Source organism: Cynocephalus volans, chromosome 14, assembly GCF_027409185.1.
Source record: "Cynocephalus volans isolate mCynVol1 chromosome 14, mCynVol1.pri, whole genome shotgun sequence".
Classification (NCBI taxonomy): domain Eukaryota; kingdom Metazoa; phylum Chordata; class Mammalia; order Dermoptera; family Cynocephalidae; genus Cynocephalus; species Cynocephalus volans.
In genome coordinates this window covers 7,319,050-7,344,640 of record NC_084473.1, presented here as the reverse complement: position 1 = coordinate 7,344,640, position 25,591 = coordinate 7,319,050, and the positions used below count along the sequence as shown (strand labels likewise).

General features: G+C 40.5%; 1 protein-coding gene across 1 annotated transcript; it reads right to left on the bottom strand.

The window, feature by feature from the left end:
* On the bottom strand, nucleotides 1-19,734 carry RSAD2 (radical S-adenosyl methionine domain containing 2). The gene is made up of 6 exons (XM_063078668.1): nucleotides 19,383-19,734; nucleotides 13,286-13,447; nucleotides 8,487-8,716; nucleotides 4,952-5,101; nucleotides 2,080-2,112; nucleotides 1-389 (listed from the first exon to the last, which is right to left on the bottom strand). Exons 1-6 carry the CDS (start codon nucleotides 19,732-19,734, stop codon nucleotides 225-227), a joined length of 1,092 nt encoding a protein of 363 aa, XP_062934738.1. The 3' UTR covers nucleotides 1-224.
* Between the last annotated feature and the right edge of the window lie 5,857 nt (nucleotides 19,735-25,591).

Here is a 25,591-nt window from a genome sequence, read left to right as displayed (position 1 = left end):
CAAGCCAATGAACGAAAGTTGATGGTTTTGCATTATCTATGGGTTTCAGTTATCCAAGTTATTTGTATGTCCAGTGACCACAGATAATGAGATGTGATGTGTAACAGGAAGTTACATTTTCAACCACTGAGAAATACCAGCACAATTCATAGTATTGCAGACCATGGCAGCCGCACCTGGAGTTCTCCCCACAGGTGAGTTGAATTCTTGATCCACTTTCAGCTTTACCAGTCCAGCTTCAGATCTGCCTTGCTCCATACATATTTTCCTCCTCGCTTTAGAAACATCTTTTCATCAAATCCACTGAATTTTATAGCTTCTTCTACTCCAACATCCAGGATGGACTTGGAAGGATCCTTCCGTCCGTTTCTACAGTTCAGAAAGCGCATCTAGAAAATTCATGACAGAAATGGATATATTTCCATATAATTTATCCTGTAAAACTCAATTTAGGGTACCAATCCAAAACAATTTTTGATATTCTAATCACATCAACAAGTATTTATTGAGAACTGTGCTGAAAAAGGGGAAAGACGATAACAAAAAATGTTCAGTTTATGCATCCAAGGTCGGGAAGACAATTCAAACTCCTTGCAAGGCTCCTTGGACATGGAACACAGTTTCCTCCACTGGGGGGTGGGCGAGTGGTAATGGGAAAGCCTCCCACAAAATACTGACGTTGTAATTATGTTTTGAAATTTTGAATTGGAAGGAAAAGTATTAGAAAAGCATAAAAGCATAAACTAGTATGGGATATTTAGAAAACTGCAGGAGGATGATATTGCTGGAAGGAAAATTGTGTGCATGCATGTGTAAGTGCAAATATTAATAAAGGCTTCTTTTCAGAAAGGGAGAGAATGATCAGAAAGGAGCTCCTAAGATTAGCAGGTACCAGATCAAAAATAGCCACATATGCCCTGTATTTCCATCCTAAATTAAATGCTTTGTAGGCAGGAGTGGGGTCCTCACACTTCTAATGACCTGCACCAAGCATTCTGAGAAAGCTCAAGTAATCACTGTGGAATCCAAGTATTATTAAATTGGAAAAAGCAAATTTTGGTTCAATTGTGTTTGTTCCAACTATGTGGAGACCAGATAGTTTGCTGAGGAATATTGGTCGAAATCCCCAGACAATCATGATAATTTGCACTCTAAAAATAAATTGTTTGAATTTTCTTCCCTACCTTGGATATGTAAACTGAACATTTTTTCTTAGCATCCTTCCCCTTTTGCTGTATAAAGAAAGCTCATGTTTATAAGAAATCGAATGGCTGTAAAGCATCTTTGATTAACTTGAAAATAATACTATTTGAAAAGCCATAATAAGTACTTGAAAAAAAACAAATCCAATTTAAATATTGGACCTGTGGTTTTGGTTGTAGCTCATTTCTTAATAACAGTTCTTTGGATGGAATTATTTGTCCCTTGCTAGAAATATTGGCAAAGGTTATGAATCTAGACCAAACATAAATAAATAAATAAATATATAGGGGAAAGGGAAAAGTGATTTGTTTTCCAATCTTGAGAAGGATAGGTTTTCCTTTTCCTGTGGAAGGCAGTGGGGTAGGGGTGACATCAGCAGCATTTGAGAAGGAACAGCAAGTCTTTATCAGCTTAATTAACGATCGAGCGGTTTCAGTTAGAGGGTGAGCAGGCTATGTCTGGGTTGCTCAAGATAACGTGAAGTGTATCACCTCCCTGCAGAGCAGGCTGGGTGGCCTGTCACTGGAGAACATACAGCCCAATATTGAAAAACAGAAGACTCTGCTGTGTGTGATGCTGGGACCAACGCAACATCCAGAGGTGCAGAGCCACGTGGAGACAACGTTGCCCGATGGTTAGTGCAAATACAGGGCCACAGGGTCACGCTAAGGTCTGTCAAAGTGCTTAGCACAGAACTTGACATAGTGAAGCAAGGGCTGAGAAATATTAATAATAATCACTGATAATAAAACTACGAAATGCTAATTAAGATGTACAAATATGTACTAACTGGTCATGTTCATTATAGCTCAACTCTGGCATTGCTGCCTAATTAATTCTTAAGGGATAATTTTATAACTTGTTAGAAATACTCACATATTCATCCAGAATAAGGTAGGAGTCTTTCATCTGCAAAGGAGAAATGAAATACAAATTTAGTTTCAAGTGTATTTTTCAGTATGATTTCTCCATTGTCTATATTGCAATGTTTGTGTGTCTGTGTTTTATTATTCTGAATCCAACATTTCTCATCTTGTTTGAGTGCCTTTTGGTATTTGCCTTAGAAGATGAGGATCTGTTTGTGTCCATTCAAATTCCAACAGACTGAAGCAGCCTGAATTCTCCGCCCTTTTCAGAAAAAGTCAGAAGTCAGAACCTGCACCCTGCAGGCTTCTTTGACAATGAAATCCCAGGATTCTTTCCCCACCCCCACCCCCAAGCTGTGGAAAGCCCTTTTCTCTGTCACTCAGTGTTCCCAGTGACTGTGTCCACCATACATCAAATTTCCCCCCCTTTTCAATTTGTAAAGCAGAACTCTCTTTCATACTATTAGCTGGGAGCTAAAAGGTGGATTTATCTGAGGACTTTAATATTACCTTAACATTACTTGTAAATCGTGATGCCCTCGGTAGGCATACAGAAGGTATACCTGTGCTCCCTATAGGTGGTTGTACCTTCTATACCTGCCCTTATAGGTAGGGGTCGGCAAACTTTTTTCTGTAGAGGGCCAGACAGTAAATATTTACTGCTTCGTAGACCACACTGTCTCTATCGCAACTAATCAATTCTGCAACCATAGCCCAAAAGCCACTGTAGATAATACGTAAGAGAAGGGACATGGCTGAGCTCCACTGAAACATTTTATATGAGCCCCCAAAATTGAATTTTATATGACTTTCTTCTATCACAAATACTTCTGTTGATTTGATTTTTTTCACCAATCATTCTTAGCTTGCATCTGGTACTAAAACAGGTGGCAGGCCGGATTTGTGCCTCCCTCCATAATCTGCTGACCTCTGTGCATGGCCGAATGTGCATCTGCTATTGAACACCAGGTGGGGGAGGGGCGTCACCTGGGAGCAGGTTCAAAGGGCAAAGTCGTGGGCCCACCTCAGACCTACTGAATCACAGTTTGGCTTTAACAAGATCCCAGGTGACTCATGTACACACTGACATTTGATGAACTGGCTGGAAAGTTCATGGACTTTGGGGTCATCAAAATCTTGGGTTTGCCTCTGATAGAAGTCAGGTCAGTGAACGCCTAAGGTTCACTCTCATCTCCTGTGCACACTGGGGACAATAAAACCTGGCTCAGGAAGCATTTGTGAAAACTGAGATGAGCAAAAGAGCTAACAGTCCTTTGTACAAAGGAGGGATTCAACAGTGACATTTATTAGAACCTACTATATTTTCTTTGATCTCACTTTAACTATGTAATTGACTGAGTTAAAAAACATCAAATAAAATAGTCCACAAATAGGAGTGTTTTTCCTCCTCTACTCCCTTTCTTCTTTGGTGGCCGCCCTGCCCCGGGAGGATCTTCTTACTCATGCTTGGTTCAACATGACCTTTGAAACTCTAACCACTTAAAATATCAAGAGCCTCCAAGATCTACAGTGTAAGGAGAGAATTTCTGCTCTTGGAATTCCTAATGTTATGTGAGCGTGTGGGAGAGAGTTTGCTGTACGTGTATTTGAGATGGCAGAGGAGAGAAGCTGTTCTTCCAGTACTTTTCAAATAGTAAAACTAATTCTTATTTTGGAAAATTTTAAAGTCCAAAACATTATAAAGGTGAACAAAAACTACTAATAATTCCATTACTCCAAGATAACCACAGGACATGTATCGATGCATTTTTTTTTTTTTTTGTACGTTAGGATTAAACGTCACATTGATCCTGAAAAGCGTTTTTCATCTGAACCTAATATCATCTTACCTAATATTATATTGTAAGACTTTATCTTTGTCACTTAATATTCTTGAAATATGCTTCTTAATCAGTATAGCATTTCCTTCTTGAATATACAAATTCACCTGTTCCCTATATGCTGAATGTTAGGCTACCTTTGATTTTTTTCCTGTTATTCTTAACACTGCAATAACATACCTTTACATAAATATTTCTGCATCTCTAAATATTTCCTATTTTTTAAGGTGAAATTTCTGAATTGAAGTATGTGAACATTTTTAAAAATTATTACTATAAATTACCATTATGTTTTCTCAAAAAGCTGTAGTGGTTTATTTTGTTGCTAACAATACAAAATTGTTATCTTACTACAACTTCATGCTTCTGGTACGATTCTACCCATTTGGGGATGGGGAAACCAGCTCATTAAAGACCCCACCACTGGGAGGTGGAGATCTGCGGTGGGTCTTGACCCGGTCTGGCCCTGGGACCACACTCCTCCCATTTCTCAACTCTGAATCCTCTGAAATAACCATGTGTGGAGCTTGTAGGTGAGAGAGTCCCCTCTTTGGAATCAACCTGAATGTGTGATGATGCTGTAGGTCAATGTGTCCCCCACAGGTTCATGTATTGGAAGCTTAATCTACATTATAACAATGTTAAGAGGGCAAGAAATCCTACTATGTAATTGAAAAACGGGCCTTTAGGAGGTGATTAGATTGAGAGGACTGTACCCTGGTGAACAGATTAATCCATTGATGGTCTAATGGGGGCAATGGGCATGGTTCTAATGGCTTTAAAAGGAGAGCAAGTGAGGAGATTAGCTTTCTCCTGCTCAGCCATTTACCATGTGACACCCTGGTCACCACAGAGCTCTAGACTTCCCACTAAGAAGAAGACCCTCGCCAGATGTTCCCCTAGACTGTGGACTTCGCATCCTACAAACTGTAAGAAATGAATTTCATTTCTTTATAAATTATCCAGTTTCAGGAATTCTGTTATAAGCAACAGAAACAGCTAATACAAATGGTAAACAAAACCACTTCTGCTTTGTACAACCTTCTGGTTAGATTCAGGCACCAAACAGGATACCTCTTTGTGGCGCTCTAAGAATCCTTCAAATTCTTCATCACTAATAACAAATCTTTCTGCATCTCTTATTGCATCTTCTCCAGAATTCTCCCCCTCAATTAAGAGGCACTGGAAGACCTGAAAGACAAGGGTAGTGTTTGCTTTATAAAGAGCTTTTCACCATTTTTTACCCCAAAGCTGACTTCCCACAATCCAAGTTTCATCTCTTCTAATGAAAGAAAACTCTTAGAAATAAGGAACATTCAATAAAGACATTTCTTTGGAGATATGAGAGCTAGTCCTGAAATTTAGAAATATGGTGTTAAAAGCACAAACATTATTAAAATACAAATTTTTAAAAACTGGTCTAGATTATGTTTGATATTCTTTTATAGTCTAATATTTGCAGTCTACAAAACGATGGATGTTTATTGAAGAAAATATGGACCATAAAAAAGCATAAGGAAATAAACAAATTATTTGTCATCCTAAAACCAAGAAAAAAGGACTTTCAAAACTTTGTTGTTTCTGCTGATTTTTCATATATTCTTATTAAGGACTCTAGAGAATTTTGGGGTTTTTTTTGAACAATATATGAGAACAGTTTCCCAAAGCCATTAATATTCTTTTGCAACGTTCTTTTAAGTAAATAAATGTGTGTGTGCATATGTGTTACATTTTATCCATATCATCTGAAAAGGAAAAACTCAGCCCCAGAGAAGACAAGCAACTAGTCCAAGTTGACAAAGAATGACAGCTAATCCAGCACAGAGCCAGAGCAGAGCCCAGGGCTGAAGGGTTCTTATGGAAAGGGTTATTCTACACAGAACTTAATCAATGCCATCTTCTGAACTACTCTGATGCCATTGCACTCAGCTAGAATTAATTTCAAGATGCTCTAAGCATTGCTGCCTTTGTTCACACTATTTCTCTTGTTCTTCTGTGCTCTGCAGTCCTCTGACATCTGGCCCTGGTCACACAGCATGCTCCCTGTTTGCTTTCAGGGCCTCTTCCTCAATAGACTGTGAGCGCCTTGGGAGGGGCTGTTACTCCTCCCTGTGCCCACCCACCCCTGCCTCATTCAGGGTCAGGGTGAGGAAAAACCTGTCAGGTAGGGAGTGCCTGGCATGTAGGTTTAGATTGTAAGTAAACTCCACTATCAGAGGAGTGAAGACACCTTATGGGTGTTTGCCCCAGGGATGAAGATTCCACAACCAACCAGCTGGAGTGGAAGGGCTTCTGTGGGAGAAAACCAGCCTGCAGGAGCTGGCAGGAGGGAAATGGTCAAAGGTGGTGGGGTTGGATGGGGAGGGGTAGGTGCAGCCCTCTCGGTTGCTGCTGGAGCAAGCCTACGGGTAACAGCAAAGCCCCCTCTTGAAGAATCCTACATGATGAGTTAACCCTGTGCATGTTCAGTCCAGTTGCATGGGCACATGACTCATGATGCCTGTGGGTCGACAGCCTCACGGTAGAGGAGGCCACCTTGGGAAACCAGGTTCTGAGCCACATGGGTGCTTGGACTCAGAAGGGGCACCCAATCCAGAGTGTCCATTTACATCAGTTAACAATCTGCAGACATCAATGATCTGGGAGAAATTGGTTTTCCAAAGAGGCAGGAGCTAAGCCCCTCCCTCCAAAAGAGTCAGGATCTTGAAGTGGCAAATGTGGAATGAACCAGACAAATGGAAGCGAGAGTGGGCATCAAAAGATCAGAGAAAAAGGCCATGAATAGGAGTAACCAAAGCTGTGAGAAAAGAAAAAAATATATCTATCCATCTCTGCATATCTATATATATCTGAAGAAAGGAGGCCAGAGAGAGTAATGAGAAGGCAGCAACAGCACAAGGGGACAGAGATGAGAGAGGAGGTAAAGGAGAGGGCTGGCCACCTGCGGTTCTCGGGGCTTAGTCCCCTGGTGTGGTCTCTCTCTCCCTGTGGGGTCATAGTCCCTGTCCTTCCTATCTCACCTCTTTCTCTAGCTTTCTCTCTCTCTCTTTTTTCCCCCCAGTTCCTTTTAGGCCCAGGAGTATGGCTGATATTCCAGCTTACTTCTATATGTATCCAAAAGTTTAAGTTCAACATACCTGTTTAAAAATTTTGAAAGTAAGTAGCATTTCCAGCTTCCCCTAACCCTGTTCCACATATTGCAGGACTGCCTCAAGAAAATAATATAACATTCCTTCCCTATCTCCCGTTCCTAAGTAGGATGCTGACATGGGATTTAAAGAGCATTCAGGGCAACTTTGAAAGAAAAGCTTTTCTCCACACGGGCCTGCTCTCCAGTCTGGATGTGACTTTCCTTGTCATATCTTCCCCACCTATGGAAATTTTTTCATCTTTCAGAGCACAGCCAAATGCCACCTCCTGCATGGAGCCTTCCACACATAGCTTTATATTACATGAGTTTGCCCACATTGCTTTTTCTTGCTAGAACTGAATTCTACGTCTTATCTTTAGTTGCATCTGCTTGGGTCCAGGCACAGATTCTGGATAGCTGCACCACCAGCACCGGGCCAGCTTGCTGAAAGTAGGATTCGTGCAAGCCCTCCCTACTGTGCCCGCCTCCACAGGCACAGGACAGTGGATGTGAGGTGAGGTCCGAGAGCTGCTTCTTAAACAGCCCTCTGAGTTGATTCTGAAGAAAAGTCAAGGGTAAAAAACTTGAATTGATAGTGAACTTACAGTCTGCACACTGTGGGTGCTGTGTGTGTCGAGCTGGCTTGTGAATGCGTGAACCTTAGACTTTCAGTAGCTAGTAATGGGGCCAATCCGAAAGCATGAATCTTGGAATAAAAGCTTCATCTTGCTACAATTGGGGCTGATTTTATCCTAATGTCTTCTAATATTTCAGTGGAATCTTAGTAGCATCAGAACTTCTGAAGAACATCTATCCATCTCTACATAAGCCGACAGTTTTAAGAAATTTGGGCTTTATATGAACATATGAGGGGTTTTCAAAATGTTCACGGAAAGATTTGTATCACCTTTTAATTCCATTTTTCCATGAATTATTTGAAATACCCTCATATTTTTCAGAACATCTCCAAACACTTAGAGTATTTTTTTTTTTTTTTGTCTTTATCCTCCCAATATTCCGGAACAGAATCAGTTCCAGTTTTCAGAAGGGGAAATTGAGGCAAAGAAAAGTATACTTGTAAGTTTAACAGAGCTGGAGGAGAGACCAAGGACCTGATTTCTGGGCTGGCTTAACAAATCCAAAGTTCTCTGTATCAATATTGTTTTCTGTGTCATCGAAGAAAGTCTCTTCTTGACCCTTAACTAATTTCTCATTAATCCCTTTCGCCTCCCCCTCTCCCACCAAAGACTGATATTTTCTAAGCATGAGTATACTAATTATCCTGATTTGATCGCCATGTATTGTGCACATGTATTGAGATTGAAATCTGTACCATGCAAATATATGAAATCAATTGTTTCAATAAAAATAAATAAATATGTTTAAGAAAGAAAAAATAAAATCTCTTCTCGATTAAGTTCAACTAAAGTGAACTTGTGTACTTACTTTCCAGCGGACAGGATTGAGTGCTTTAATCTGTTCATTCATGTCCTCTTCCACATTGAATCGATTAATGACTGAATTAATCTTGAAAGCGACTCTATAATCCCTACACCACGTCCTCAGTTTTTGAAGATTTTCCACGTGGTTCTTCTTTCCTTGACCACGGCCAATGAGGACATTGACTTGCTCATCAAAGCTGTCACAGGAGATGGCAAGAATGTCCAAATACTCACCTGCGAGAAAGTGATCATCTTTAATCTTTTCTATCCAAGGACTAAGCCCTTCAGACCATTTGTATCTCATTATAATAAAACATATCTTGCTTGCATCTCTGTTTTCATTTTTAAAAGACCTTTTTTTATACCTACAAAACTCACCGAGATATGAATTATATATACTTGGTACTCATGTAACATAATCTTGAAAAAAGCATATATACTCATAATGAAATGATGGAGATACTTACATTTAATCATTCTAAAACTCTGCATATGTATATGTGCAATCACTTATTAATATATTTAAATGAGCCTTTCCATTTATTTCTGCACAGGTATCATGTAATTTGAGAGGCCAGTACATATTTTGGAGGTCTCTAGACTCATCTATGAGCAATATAGATTTACTTCTCTTTTTTTTTTCCCCATCACACAGGCACAGGTAAAATTGCTCTGTAGCAGATCTCTATACTTTTTTTATTGGTTATGAATATTCATGAGATGCAAAGCTGATTGTCACCCCTCCTGCCCATGATGTGAGAGCCAGATTCATACTGGCATCATACCCATTGCCATAAGATGCATTTGTACCCCATGTTTCCCACCCAATTATCCCCAACCTCCCTTCCCTCTCCCTTTTCTCCCACTCCACTTTGTAGCCCAAGGAATGTTCTCTCCATTTGCAAGTACAATGCACCACTGTGGTCTTTCTTTCCTTCCTTTTTTCTCTTTTAGCTCCCACTTATGAGTGAGGACATGTGGTATTTATCCCTCTGTGCTTTGTTTATTTCACTCAACATAAGTTTCTCCAGGTTCATCCACGTTATTGCAAATGAGAGTATTTCATTCTTTTTCATGGCAGAGTAGTATTCCATGGTGTATATAAATCACAGTTTCCTATCCAATCATCCATCGATGGGCATTTAGGTTGGTTCCATATCTTGATTATTGTAAACAGCACTGCAATGAACATGGGAGTGCAGGTATCCCTTCGACATGATGATTTCCATTCCCCTGGATATATACCCAGAAGTGGGATTGCTGGGTCTTATGGAAGATCTATATATGCAGTTATTTGAGAAACCTCCATACTGTTCTCCATAGTGGTTGTACTAATTTATAGTCCCACCAGCAGTGTAGGAGTGTTTCCTTCTCTCCATACCCTCACGAGTATTTGTTATTCACTGTCTTTTTGATCATAGCCAGTCTAACTGGGGTGAAGTGGTATCTCAATGTAGTTTTAATTTGCATTTCCCTGATGGCTAGTGATGTTGAGCATTTTTTCATGTACCTGTTGGCCATTTGTATGTCTTCCTTTGAAAAATGTCTATTTGGCTCCCTTTTTAAAAAATGTTTTATTTGGGGGCTGAGCCCGTGGCGCACTCGGGAGAGTGCGGCGCTGGGAGCGCAGCAACGCTCCTGCCGCGGGTTCGGATCCTATATAGGAATGGCCGGTGCACTCACTGGCTGAGTGCCGGTCACGAAAAAGACAAAAAAAAAAAAAAATGTTTTATTTGGGAAAAGTGCTTCTTACAAATGGGCGGCAGCAAAATACAGAGACCTCTGCAACAATTACTCGTTTTTTTCTTAAAGTGAAAGAATGAGTGGGAACCAAAGAATGAGAGCAGTAGATGAACAAATCAGGAGCATATCCAAGTGATTTTCAGGAAACAGAGCAACAAAATGCAAAGGGAAAATTTCCGATCAAGGGATTCTTCTAACAACCGAACTTCAGCTTATCTCCTGGATTGCTACCCCCTCCCCTCCCCTTTAGTGGACATGTGCAGCTCCTTTGCCCATTTTTTAATTGCATTATTTGTGGGGGTTTTTTTTGTTTGATTTTGTTTTTTTTTTTTAACTGTATAATTGCTTGCATTCCTTGTATATTCTGGATATTAATCCCTCGTTGGATGCATAGTTAGAAAAAATTGTCTCTCACTCTGTGTAGGTTGTCATTTCACTCTGTTGATTGTTTCCTTTGTGCAGAAGCTTTTTAGTTTGATATAGTCCCATTTATTTATTTTTTCTTTTGCTGCTGTGCTTTCAGGCTCATCTTCATAAGTTCTGTGCTCAGACCTAGTTGCTGAAGTGTTTCACCTATATTTTCCCTTAGTAATTTGCAGTTTCAGGTCTTATACTTAAGTCTTTAATCCATTTTGAGTTGATTTTAGTGTATGGTGAGAAATGCATATCTAGTTTCATTCTTCTGCATATGGATATCCAGTTTTCCCAGCACCACTTGTAGAGGCAGTGTTTTCCCCAGTGTAGATTTTTGTTCCTTTTGTTTAATATTAGATGGCTGTAAGCCTGAGGGGTGATTTATGGGTTCTCAATTCTACTCCACTGGTCTGAATGTCTATTTTTATACCATACCATGCTGTTTGGGTTACAACAGCTTTGTAGTATAATTTGAAGTCAGGTAGTGTTATGCCGCCAGGTTGCTTGTTTTGCTCAGGATTGCTTTGGCTATTCAGGGTCTTTTGTTGTTCCATATGAAAGGTAAGATTGTTTTTTCCATTTCTGTGAAGAATGTCATTGGTGTTTTGATGGGGATTGCATTGAATCTGTAGATCATCAAGGGTAGTATAGACATTTTCACAATGTTAATTCTTCCAATCCAAGAGCATGGAATATTTTTCCATCGTTTTGTGTTGCCGAGCTAGTTAGCTTCTCCTTGACATTTCTTGCATATTTGATTCATCATCGAAATATTTACAGAGATCCAATGCTATGTCAGATACAACTGTGTCAGTTTCCTTGAAAACCAAGATAAAGGGAAGCCTGAGTATAAATAGGCCCCTCCCTGCAGCACAATGTATGAAGAGCTGTGATAGTGGGTTGCTGTTGGACCATGGAAAAGTTGAGAATTAGCTTTGTTTTGGTCTCTTCTTCACTGACTTCTGTGTTAACTTTTTTTTTTCTTTCTTTATTATTATTATTATTATTATTATTATTATTATTATTATTATTATTATTATTATTATTATTATTATTTTGGTGGTTCGCTGGTATGGGGATCTGAACCCTTAACCTTGGGGTTATAATGCAGTGCTCTAGCCTACTGAGCTAACTGGCCAGCCTTCATTGAATTCTGTATGATCAGTTTCTACTCTAAGGTTCCTGTTGCTCCTTCAGTCTCCAGTGCTGCCCCATGCTCTCAGCTTAGCTCTCCAGAGCAAGCATTCTCTGTGGCCCAGCTATTCTTCACCATTGATTATGTGAGTTTTCTTAGTTTTTGTGACTTTCCAGAGTTGATTTCTTTTTCTTAAAATTATTTTCAAATTATAGAAGCTGGGCATCCTCAGAACTCTGTAAGCAACTATTCCCTAACATTACAATTACAGTAGTTTTAATTCCTATTTTGGGGCTAATTTCATGTAACCCATATGCAACATATTTGCCCAAAGCATCTTGCACAAATTGGAGCCAGAATAAGGCAATCATTCATTATTTAAAATAACTGAAAATATTTAAAAAATTGATTTAAAATAAATTTCCAATAGCATTTTATATTGGGAGAGGAAACTAACTAAACATGTGGTCTCTAATCAAACCAAATGAAAAGTATATTGAAGCTTTACCTAGTTGATTTCCAAGTCAGCTTAGAATTTCTAAGTCATTTGCTATATTCAGCCATCTCTCCAACCTTTTCTGTATTTCTGTGATATTCCCTCCTCCTGCTCTCAGCTTTTCTTGTCAAAGCTCTTGTGAAGGAAGACTTAACAAGGCAGATCTGTTTGCTGAGTCCTACATCTTTCCAGGAGCGCCTGGAGCCATAATGGAATCTTGGCCACCACCTGCACATATGGCAGCTACAATATTCTGTATGTCACCAGTTGCTGATGTGTGTAAGCCTGTAGCAATGGGCCATGTTGAGTCAACTTGTCAAGACTTGTCAGGAATTTTTAGCAAAATTTATGGTGTACTTGGATGCCTTGTTAGGGGTCCTGAGTCTGTTTCCATGGCTGGTTATATAGCAGTAGATGCCTAAATGATAAGCCCTGCATAAAAGCTTTAGACCCTAGGACTCAAATGAGCCTTCCTGTGCAAAGACATTCAAACATGACCCTGTAATCATGGCTAGAAAGAATGCACAACCTGAGAGGCCCCAGTGGGGGAAGAGTCAGAAGCCTTGTCTCTTGACTCGTGATGCACGTCTTCATTCTGCTATTTTTGTTCTGTATCCTTTGCTCTGATAAACCTGAGTCACGAGTACAACTAGCCATTGAGTCTTGGGCATCCAACTCCAACAGAGATATTTTATTACGTGGCTGTAAAATGTGTTAATTTTCTCCGTTAGTGACTAAACCAAGACCATAAGTCTTAACATTTGCTAAATTGAAATGTACAGGATACTTATGTTTCCTAATATTTCTTGTTATCTGTCTTTCCATACCTGTGTACTCAGAGCCTTGCAGAACTGAAACTGCCACAATGCCATGCGCAGATTGAAAAGAGATTAGAATAAGCAAGATTTGTTTTTCCTCCCTCCAGCTGCCCAGCAGGTCTGGGCTAAGGCCCAGGCTGGAAGGAAATACAGGAACCCACAGTAACAATAACTAAAGCTCACCCAGCCAAGCGTACCATAATTCTTGAACCACCTCTCCCGGATCAGGCTCCCATTGCTCACAATGCTCACACTAGGCAGGCGCAGCTCCTCTTTGCAGAACTTGACCAGCTGGCCCAGGTATTCGCCCCGGTCCTGAATAAATGGCTCTCCGCCTGAAAAGTTTATCTTCTCCATACCTGTGAGCGAGGGGTGAAACATGAACTTTTCCACATTACGAATATCCATTATTATTTTAATGGCAAAAGTAGTATTTTCTCAACATAAAAATATAACAGTAATAAAAATCTTTTATTACCCTCCCATCCCCTAACCCTCGTTCCCAGCATCAATCCCACTCTATGGGAATAACCATGTATTATTCAGAGTTTAACCTGGAAACAAATCATATTAAAGATTTTTTTTTGTCTTCCGATTTTAAAATAGATGCCCTTGAGTGTAGGGAATTAGTTACACACATGAATAGAACTGCTTAGAAGCCAAAGGTACAAGGAAGCGACCCAGAGATCTGCAAAGCAGACAACCATTTCTATCCCAGTCTGGAATGCTGGTTTGTGGACCAGCTGAATAAACATAAAATTTGAGTTAAAGCAAAGGCTTGTATGTCTCAAAATACATTTGTGATCAACAATTTGGCAGGAGTAACATTCTGGGTGAAATCATTTTTGCACTCAGAATTTGAAGGGCATTGCTTCTTGTCTGCTCGGCTTTAATGGTGGTGTTCAGCAGTTTAATAACATTCCCATTTACAACGCGTTATAAGTACATGGTTTTTCCTGCTTTCCAGGAGCTTTCTACCTGTTTTGAAATTTCAAGACAATGTGTCTTAGTGGAATCTCTATGTATTTTTCTGGCCACTTGAAATTCCTTCATTCTAAAAACAGCTCTTTCTTTATGGAAAGTTCTCTTATTTTGTTGATAATTCCTATCTCTTCTCAATTTTTACTTTTCTCTCTTTCTTGAAATGCTGATTCTGGCTGGCATGTTGGAGTTTCTGGATTTAACCACTATTTTCTTATCATTTCTCTTCCTATTGTCTGTCCTGTCCCTTTTGTCTCCTTTCTCTAAGACTTTACCTTTTAGTCTTTCTATTAAAATTTTCATTTTAGAAACCCCATTATTAGTTCTCTAAACACTTCCATTTTCTGATTATTCCTTTTTAAACATTCTATTCTTGTTTCATATATGTAATTCTTTCTCATATCTCCCTGATTATTAATGGTAGATTTTTTGAAGTTTTCTTCTTCTTCCCGTGCCCTCTCTTTTTATTTGCTTTAGCATCTGCCACTTATTTTTTGCTGCTGTTATTTGTCCATTTGTATTTGAATAAGGCACAAAATAGTTGAATGGAGTTTCTGTGACGCAGGAGGAGCTGGTCAGATGCAAGGGTTTTACTGCATTGTGATAGAGAGGTGAACAGTTTATTCCATGGGTAATTCCCACACGCCAGGATTCCTGGTATTTTCTCTGAGGTCATTTTGTTTTCCCTGAGCAGGGTTTCCATCTCCAGCCTATGCACATACACCTGTCTGCCTGCCTTCTAGGGGCTCGGGGGCTCCCTGCCCTCTGGGAAGAATTGAACTTATCTTCAGTGACTTCCTCCTCCTCCTGCTGCACCTGCAGTCCCAAGCGCACAGCTCTTGGAGTTCAGATTATTCAGAAAGTGAACCTTCTGTCTCCTTCAGGAATCGGGGAGGGGTCTTGTCTGACCACAGTGGGGAGAACAGTAGGCCCGCCTCCATCCATTCTCCCTCCTGCCTCCTGCCTCGCACCAGCCTTCTGCGTGATATGATGGTGCCAACCTCTGAAACTTTGTGCATTCTATGGGGCAACCCAGTGCATTTCCTACAGCCCTTCCTCCTGCAGACACGTGTTGAAGCTAGCTTTGTACCATAAATCAGTTACAGCTCTTTGTTGATTTCTTTGTGGGTTTATTCCCCTTCTTTCAATCATTTTACTGTAATTTTAGTGGAGTGGAAGAGAGATTAGAGGGAATAGAGATAAATATACCAGGACTAACTGGAAGGCCCAGAACATCTTGAAATTCAGATTTTGACACAGTGATATTATGGGGTTAATTTCTAGTTCAATTTCATTCAGCTCAGTTCACTGAGTCTTTATTAGGTTGCTCTGTGCTAGTGGCCCACGTCAGTCATTTCCAGAATGAACGCTTTACCAGTAAACAACATGTTCCACCAAATGACGTCCTAGATGTGCGCATCCCAGAACGCCGACGGTGCTGAAAGCAGGTACAAGACAGACACTCGGATTAGAGGGGAGCAACTGCTAGCTGGAAACACGAAGAGGAAAGGTCACCGAAAAGGAAGCAGACATTAGAATCAAAACCAGAGGAGCGAGCATCAGACCCAGCAAGAACTGGAAACAGATTTGGTCATAGGAATAAATTAATTAGGAACAAAGACTGGGATAGCAGAAAGGCCCGAGGTTCTTGTTAAGGGGCAAACAGTACACCAAAAATATCCCTGAGAATTTTATTTATTCATTCGTCAAACCATTCAACAAACTTTGTACCTGCCAGGTACCAAATACTGTCCTTAGCAACATAATTTGTGCAATCTCACTGCAGTATAGTTTGTAAGCGTGGTCCTAACCCAGTTTTGAGGTCCTGGCCAGTCAATTCCTCTTGTTCAGTAGCCAATTAGGTCAACACCCCAGCCACTTCCTCTATAGAACTCTCACTCTGGGCCACCATCTACCGCCCTATTCATCCCAGGGCCTGGTACCAGACAACAAGGGACAGCTCCTGTGCCCCAGAGCCTGTTGAAATCATTCAGACCAGCCCATGCCAAGCCTGCTGGCCATGCCTCACCTGTTTCTTCCTGTGGAAACCATAGTCAAGGCTCCTGCTATAATTCCTCTTCTCCCTCTGCCTGGTGACAGACCCTGGTGCTTCCCTGTGTGGTCCTGGGTGGCATACTGTGTTCTCCCCAAGGAACTGTGGTGACAAAACTGTAAACCTATTTCCATTTCTCTCTCTTGATCTGCATCTGGCCTTACCAGGCTTTGCTCAAGATAATATGGTTAATATACTTACTTAATCCTTAAAATAAGCCACAAAGGAAGAAACTATTATCTAGCTTTTAGTTGCAGGAACTGAGGCCAAGAAAGTCTAAATAACTTATCTGAGATCATAAAGCTAGAGAAGAATGGAGCCTGGACGCCAAAGCCTTTGATCTGTATAAGCACAGCTGCCCTCCATCCTGGTTTACAGTAGACCAAATAACATCTCTTAGCTATTTCTAACACTTCCTTTCGCTGTCAGATACATCTACGATTGGACAGTGAGAAATAGTATTATCTCACTGTTTATAATCTGTCATTCTGGGAGGTTGCCTGTGTGATGATCATTACAATCCAAGAAAAACATTATTACCTAAGAAATGCGGTTAAGTAGGGGCAGATAAACTGGAGAAAGGGAGACAGTGTTTTGGCCAGTGACACAGAACTGTTGATGAATTTGAGGAGCACGTTTAGAAGGGACGGAAGGATGAGAAGTTGAAGGAACAGGATTTAGAGACATAGATAAGATAGACAAGGAGCGACTGATTCACAGTGGTGTTAAGGACGAGGAGCAATCGTGTTACACAGCTCAGACCAGCAGCTGATGTTCATTGCATTTAATTTCTGTCCGGTCTTCTCTGTTTAAAAGCCAAGGAAGTAAATAATATATTTTAGAAGCATCTTCAGCCAGAACAATAAATTTTAATTTTAAATGTAATGTATAATAATGTGTATTTACATTTTAATGTAAATTTAAATTTTTAAATACCACCGAAATAGGTTTTCCTCTATTATCCAGAAATATCTCTTATAGGAAACATAACCCATACTAACTGCAAGCATTTTATTAATTTTTCCCTTTTTAAAGTAAGCTTTATTGTGTATATTTAAGGTATACAACATGATGTTATCAGATACATATATAATAAAATAGCTACTATAGTGAAGCAGAAGTGATATTTCTTTTCTTTATTTTTTAAAAATTTAGTACATTTTTATTGAGGGCCTATTATGTGAAAATGTCAGGATTAACAGTGGGAGTGTGGTGGAGAAAAAAACAGAGGAGGTCACTGCTCTCAGAGGCCCATGACCAGGAGCAGAGGTGGATGGAGTGGCCAGTGCAGGGCCAGGCTGCTCAAAATCATCTGAGCATTTTAATTAACTCTGGTCTTATGTACTTAAAGAGAGGTCGTTATATAAAAGTATTAGCTATAACTATTTGTAATAGGTGATCATTTATGACAAAAATACATGAATATTCTCTTATGTGTGCCTTGTATCAACTTTTGAGGTTGACATATCAGTTATCATGATTGTCCACAGTTTAAAGATTACAAAACTGTTATTCAGAAAAGTTAAATGTCTTGGCAAATCTAGCAAGTGCTAGAGCAGAATTTTAGCCCTGGCCTTCTGAGATCTTTCTACCACACCACATCTCCTGGCATTCATTCATTTATCTAAAAGCACTTATGAAGTCCCTGTTACATTCTAGATATTTTGCTAGGCACAGAGACACACAGCAGGCTAAGATTCAACTTTGGAACTTAAATTTTTAAGGACTCAGGTAAGAAAAACAACAACAACAAACCTAACACAACGCCATGATACAGTTTTAAAAGTGCTGCAATCCACATTTGTAAGCAGTGCAGTGAGGTCCCCCATGAGGGCAGAAGGCACTAGTTCTGCTTGAAGAAGACCACGGAGAGTTCCAAGGAGTTTTGAAAGTTCACCAACAGAGATTTGGGGGACAAACTTTCCAGGAAGAGACAATAGTGTGATCACGGGCTTTAAGATGCGGTGTCAGAGAGAATGGGTGTAGCAGGACGTGTCCATAGCGCAGGGGACCGAAGGCATCAGGCAGAGGATGCTGAGCTTGCCATGGGCCCTGACAACAGTGCTAGCAGTTTTGTTTCATATATCATGTAGGAGAGTTAGGTGGGGAGTTAAATCATCAAAACTGTATTTTAATAAGATGACCTGCTTTAGCTGTGACAGCAGATATAATGAGGTGAATTATAACAATCTGGGTGAGAAATGATGGTAACTTGAGCTAGACCACCCTGAGAATGGCCAGGTAGGTCTCTACTTGTGAGAGGGGCTGTGGATAATGTAGCAAACACAATGTGAAACACAGTCAGTTAGATCCAATCAAGTACACAATGTACGATGTCATTTACACAAAGTGCAGGATCAGGCAAAACTATCTGTGTGTTAGAAAAAAAAGAAAAAGTATCTGCATGTTAGAAGACCAGCTGGTGAGTACCACGGGATCCAGGATAGTGGCTGGAAGGTGGCCTGTGCCTCTATATATGCAAGCTGTTTATCTGAGTATGTTCACTTTGTGAAAACAATCCACCTAGGCGAGCAGCCAGGATGTGTGCAATTGTGTGCATGCATGCTGTACGTGAGGGGTCTTCAAAAGTTCACGGTAGAGTTCTATTATCTTTTAACTCCATTTGTCCATGAACTTTTCAAAGTACCCTCGATTTATTAAAAATGTTTTTTGAAAGTTTCACGTTAAGAGCACAGACAATAAAACAAAAGACTCAACTATTGCTAGCCTTATGTCAAAGTTTTTGTTTTTGTTTTCAACTTTCCTCATTAACAATTTCTGGAAAAACCTAATTCATTAGTGCTTTGGACAAACTCAGAAAGTAGAGCAATCTTCCCAAACTGCCTCTTTCCAAACACGGGGGCAACAGGGACCACCTTTGTACAGACCTCTGCTGTCTTAGATGTGGCCAGAGGGGGGCTGGCCCATTAGTGCAGTTGGTTAGAATGTGGTTCTGATAACACCAAGGTCCGGGTTTCAATCCCTGCACCAGCCAGTCACCAGAAAAAAAAAAAAAAAAAAAAAAAAAAAAGTGGCAGGAGGGACAGGTTTGCTCTACCAACCCAGCACTCTAGGCCAACTCTGTGATTTAGGACGGCCCACCCCAAAGTTTGCCTTCCCATTTTCTTGCAGGACAGCACACTCACTGTGCGATGGGACATGACAAACTCTGCAGCCTGTGCACGGCCCCCGCCCACGACTGCCTTGCCCTTTGCCCTGTGGCTGAGTGTCCCGCTCTGTTTCTGGGGCTGGGGACTTACCAGCATCCTTAAGCAAAAGCAGTCCTCTCTTGGCCTCTTCGAGGGGCAGCACGAAGGACGTCTTGGCCGTGTGGAAGCAGAAACCACACTTGTAGTTGCACTGGCGTGTGAAGTGGTAGTTGACACTGGTGGGGATCGTGGGCAGGTGGATGCCCTCTTCTTCTCTGTCCTCATTGGTCTCCTCTGGTTCTTCCCTGATCTGCTGCTGCTGTCCCCTCTCGGTGCCTGGCGACCGTAATGCTGCCCATAGCCAGCAGAGCAGCAGCTGCAGACTCCTCCTCACGGAGATCAGAGGCTGCCGGAGCAGACTCAGCAGCCTCCCAGCAAAAGCAGTGGGCATGAGCATCCACATGGCGCCAACCCAGGCTCTGCCCCTGCTCCGGGCAGACTCGCTTTTATATGAGGGTGGAAACCAGCAGTGTCTCTGTGCGTCCTATCACAGGGGAGGAAGGACACACCTTTGACTCTCCACTGACTTAGAGTTTCGATTTTTCAATTCCTGAAAATGAAAGTTGAAACAGAGCCAAGACTGACGGCTCAGAAGGAGAGTCATCTCCCCACCTCAGCGACTCCTGTGAGCCACGGTCTTCCCAACCTGCTGGAGTTAAAGGCGTCAGATCTCTCGCCATCTGTCTCTAGACCTGGTAGAGGCCGATGCAGATACACAGACACATCTACCTGTCTGCTTCCTGTATTACTCACTCTTGGCATAACCACATTGCAGCTTCTGCCCTAACGTCCTTCACATGGGTGTACAGGAGAAAATTTGTTACTAAAGCCAAATAGTAAACCCATGGACTGCCCCATAGAGGGTGACGTGGAATCTGTTAGCCTCGGGCCCCTTTCAGCTCACAGTAAAAAGGCACAGGGACAGAATGGAATTTATGCCTTCATCCTTCTTTAGTTATTCAGCTCAATTTATACATTGTGATAGTGTTCAAATGTAGCCATTTATTTTACCCTGTATTTCTGTATCATTTTTGATAGACACTTTTGCCCAGGAAAATTGGATGCTTTTCTAAGCTGCTGCTTCATTGGCAAGAAGTACTGCTGCACCTCATTTAATTTTTATGGTTTTCTTAGAAAGTATTAATGACTTTGATACTAAAATCTTCCTTTTCGCTCTCTTTCATCAGAACGGTGCCTGAGCGTGTGGTCTTATGCCTTCGTGAGACTGGTGGGAAGTTGGAAGCAGCCTAGTAGTTAAGTTTCTGGTGCTGCAAACCCAGATCATTGCTTTCACCAGCTGTGTGGCTTTGGGTGAGTTACATTTTTTCTCTGGACTCCCATTCCTCATTGGCAAAACCGTATATTCATGTGATTTTTGCGACAAATGAAGATGCTAACTTATGTGAATCACTTAGAACTGTTGGCAAACTAAGTGTTCAGTTAGGGTTAGCTAATGTTATTCTAACAGTATCATTTTCCAAATGGAACCGAAATGACTTTCCTTTTCCCTAAGAGGGAAACTGAAAGCAAATTCTCCAAAATAATAAGCATGTGCTTTCTGACCAAGTCTGCAACCATGGATATGACCCAAGTCCTTGAAATCTAAGCCAAAATTATTTTAGACTCTCCCACATGGTCTGGCTCAGTTAGGAATCACTTTTTGCTAGAAACCATGAATGTGAAGAAATGAAAACCAAGTCAGTTTACAATTCAAATCAAGTATTAGGTATTGGCACAAAAGATAACAACACAGGCTTTATGAAGCAAAACATTTCAGGTGTTGAATCCTAGTTCAGTTAGTACTGTACAATTTTGGGTAAATTTCTTTACCTGCCTGACCTTGCGATTCATCTGGGAAATATGGATAGTAATGTCTAACTCACACAAGGTATTTTAAGGATTCATTGACATAATGTATATTAAGTGTTGGGACCCAGAAAGTGATGCCCCACAGCAAAGGCCCCAGAAACAGCCTCAAAAGCAAGGTTTTCCTGTGACCTTCTCCTGTCTTCCTGTCTCAGTCTAACTCTCCCTTGAGGCAAGCTGCAGAAACGAGAATCCCTCTTCCCAAAGCAGGTCATAGGGCACTCTAATCTTCTCCCATGCCTCTCTGTCTTGCAACTGGCCATAAAGAAACTCTCTGACCTACGTTGTCTGATTGTCGGTCATAAGACCCCCATTCCAGAACATGCTCTGCCCTATACCCTGGAGGATTGAATGCTACATAGAGAGGCCAAGAAGAATCTGAACAGACTGGCCTTGCCGGGTTTCCCCACTCAGTCTATGCGCACTAGATCATACTTTTCTTGTCTAATCACATTTCTACATGGCTGTGCCTGCTTCATAGAACGTAAGCATAAATATGGACAATTTTGCCTGTATCTTGGGTCTTTATTGTGAAGGCTCCTCTGTCACATAAAACTATGATATCATAAAAATTGTTATGCCTTTTTTTCATATTAATCTGTGTTTATCTGATGATTTTCCAGAGAAACTTCAGGGGATTGAAGGGGATTCTTTTCCCTTGGCTCTTACATATACAATGAGGTAGTGCTTGGCATAATACATCAGAAATATCTAGTGTACATATAGATAGCATTGTGAACCAGGCGCTGTGTTATACCTTGCATTACTAACTTATTTTACAGCAGAGGAGACCTCACACAGGGAGTAAAGATTTGAGCTGGGATTTAAATGCTTGCAATACTGTTCACTGATTGATCATTCTTACCACGTTATTTTATTATTGATTCCTATGTCTGCTTTAGCCAGGCCAGTATCTTTTACTCAGTCATTTTTTCATTCATTGATTCAGAAATGCTTTCTTTTCTTTTTTCTTTTCCTCTTTCCTTCCTTCAACAAGTGTTGATTGAGAGCCTACTATGTATTAGGTAAAAATATTAATAAATATAAACAAAACATAAAATAAATAAGTCAGAGCCTCTGCTGTCAAAGAGCTTATGAAGAAGTCAGTAGGCATGTTGGTGTTCTTTGAACATATGCTTATTCCCTCATAACTTCTCTTTCCCCACACACCTTAGAATTACACAAGGCCTCAAAGCTTTAGGCATAGATTTTATAGCCATAAGTGTTAACTAAAGGCCTCCACAGACAATTAAAACCTATAGAATTTAACTTCTGGCAAATTTGCAGGACTGCTATTCACTGTACCTCCCAGGCCAGATCTGACAACGATGGCTGGCTTCTAGATCTTTCTCAACATACTCTCCAAGTCCCCTCTTCACCATTAATTCCCCTCCTGAATAATGGGACAAAGGCTACTGGTTTTAACAGGATCCTGTTCCTTCCTGCTGCCTGTCCTGCTGTCTGTTGCTGTCAGAAGGTCAGGGAAAAGAGAATGATCTATTATGGGAGAGAGAGACCTGGCCAAAGTTTCCGAGGCCAGGAAGGGTTGTTTTCTCACAACTGCTCAAGATAAGGGTGGGGTGGGATGGAGGCCAAGGCTGCCCCCTCCTTGTTCTCTACTCCTTGGGATTTGGCCATCTCTAGAGGCCTTCCAAAGTAACTGGATAACAGCCAAATGTTGATTTGTCAGGGCCTTGTGAAAAAGCCAAGGACTTTCCCCTCCAAACAACTGCATATCGTTCATGTACTGCACACGCCCAGAGGTGCATCAGCCACTGCAGTAATGCTGAATGGTGGCTGTGAGGCATTAGGTTGCGGGATCTGTTTATCTAGCTGCTACTACCATCGTATTTTTTTGCAAATCTTTTATTTAAACATGATATACACAAAAAAGTGCACTATTCATAAATGTACAGCACAATGCATTTTCACAGAATGAATACATATCTGTAATGACCATCTTTATCATGAAATAGAACGTTAGAAGACCTTGAAGTCTCCACACACCTACTCCCAGGCACTAAACCCTACTTCTGCCTGAAAGATAACCCCACCTTGTTTTCTAAAACCGTACTCTGGGATGGCCTACATTTGAAGTTTACATAGATGAAATCACACAGTGTATATTCTTTTGTGTCTAGCCTCTTTCACTCACTGTTTTAGTTGTAGATTCATCATCTTTGTGGTTTGGCAGCAGTGTGTTCATTTTCATAGCTATATAGTTACATTTTATGAATATATCACAATTCATTTAATTATACTGCTAAGAGGAGTACTTGAAATGTTTTGCTGTTATGCTACAAGTTTTCTTGTATGTGTCTCTTGGTCCACATAGATATGCATAAACCATTTAGTGGAATCCAGAAGTGAAATCGCTGCCTGATGAGGTATACATGCGTTCCTGTTCAGTCAATGCCTCCAAACAGTTTTCCAAAGTGATTGAAGCAATTTACATGCTTAACAGAATAGTATAAGGGTTCCGGTTGCTCCACACCTTCCTTCTCACTAGGTGTTTTCACTGTAATGTTTTTGTTTTGTTTTGTTTAATTTTAGCCATCCTGGTAGGTGTGTGGTGGTACCTCATTGTGGTTTTAATTTTCAGTTCCCTGATGACTAATGATGTTGAGCACTTTTAAAATATGTTTGTTAGCCACTTAGACATTCTTTTTGTGATGTGTCTGTTCAAATCCTTTGCCCATTTTTGTGTTGGGTTTTCTGCATTTTATCATTGATTTGTAGGAATTTATTGTGTTATGCACATTGCTGGTTGTATGTATTCTGCACACATCTTCTTTAACTCTTTGGCTTTTCTTTTTACTCATCTCTGAGTCCAAAGTTGTAGTTGTGTGTGTGTGCATGTGTGTGCATATGCATTTAAACAAATGAAATGGAATAGCAAAGCACCTCAAAATAAGAGTAAATGCTCTTCCTTAAAATTTTATTTTTCATTTTGTGTGTTTGTGTGTGTATGTGTGTATTGGGTTGTATGTTAGGAGCCTCAAGACCACTTTCATATTTGCTGATTCCCTAAAAGGATTCATAGGACTCAGGAGCAGGTTGTGCTCCCAGCGGGGGTTTATTCCAGTAAAAAGATGCAGAGCAAGAGCAACAGAAGAAAGTCCATGAAGCAGAATCTAGAGAGGACAGGCACAAGCTTTTGAGTCCTTCACAATCTTGGCTGCACAAGATATTCTTTCTCCCCAGCAGTGAACTCCAGGGACATGTGTTAAATCACTGGCCAGGAAAGCCTAACTGAGTCTTAGGGTCTGGAGTTATATGGAGGCTGGACACACAGGCACATCCTGCTAGGTGTCCAGCCACAGTAACCAAATCTCTCGACCCCAACCATGAATGGGAGGCACATTGTCAATCTTGACTTTTGTGCAACATGATCCTGACAAGCTGGTATGTTATGGTCAATTGCTCCAGACCATGACATACACAACAGAATCTCCAATCATTAACATAAAGAACCTTTGGGGGGCCATATTTTCAAGGTTTGGCCAAGTATCAATCATGGTTTCAGGCTCCCGTGGAGATGCACAAGGAGTGAGCATCTGCACCTGTCCTGGTAACTCTTCCCTCACAGGTAGCTATGTGAGATGCATTTCATACTGAGAAAATCAACTCCACATTACAGTATAATGCCCTCCAAACTGGAAGCCACAAACATGCCAAAAAGAACTTAAAAAAAAAAAAAAAGAAACAGAAGGCTTGTGTAGCAGAGGTTTTATCTGTTCCTTGATACGGAAGTTACTTATAGAACTAGCTCAGTGTTTTTTCGTACTTTAATCAACATCTTTACTGGTATTTGGGTTATAAAATCATCACTCTTTAATGATGTTAATTCTATTTTTCTAAGCCCATCATTTATTTTGTGATATTCAAATTTATTAATGTAGAATTGTATGTAATATTCTCTCTCTTTTTGGTGTTCTTTCTAATCTGCGATTCTATCCTCTCATGTATTCCTATTTTTCTAATTTTCATTTTCTTTCTTTTTTTCCATTTGAGTAGACTATGTATAAGCGCTTAAATTTAAAAAGGTTTTCAAAAACAAGGATCTTTTACAAAATAAATGTTATTTTTTTCATTTTGCTAGTTATTACTTACTGCATTTACATTTGTTAATTCTCCTTCCCCCGCACCCCCACGAGCAGAAGGGCTAGAAGAATTTCATTTTTTTTTTTTTTTATTGTTTGATACTGTAAGCATTGAAGACTAGGGCTTTTCTTAAGAATATGTCTGTGCAATTCATCCACTCAAAGACACCTCTTTGAAGTATCTTCCCAGCTCTCAGAGTCTCTTCTCTGTACTCACAAGGGTAGGTTGCAACAGGCAAATTTATTCAATTTAAACATCCAGCTGGGACCATAAGAGTCTCTTTCCTAGGA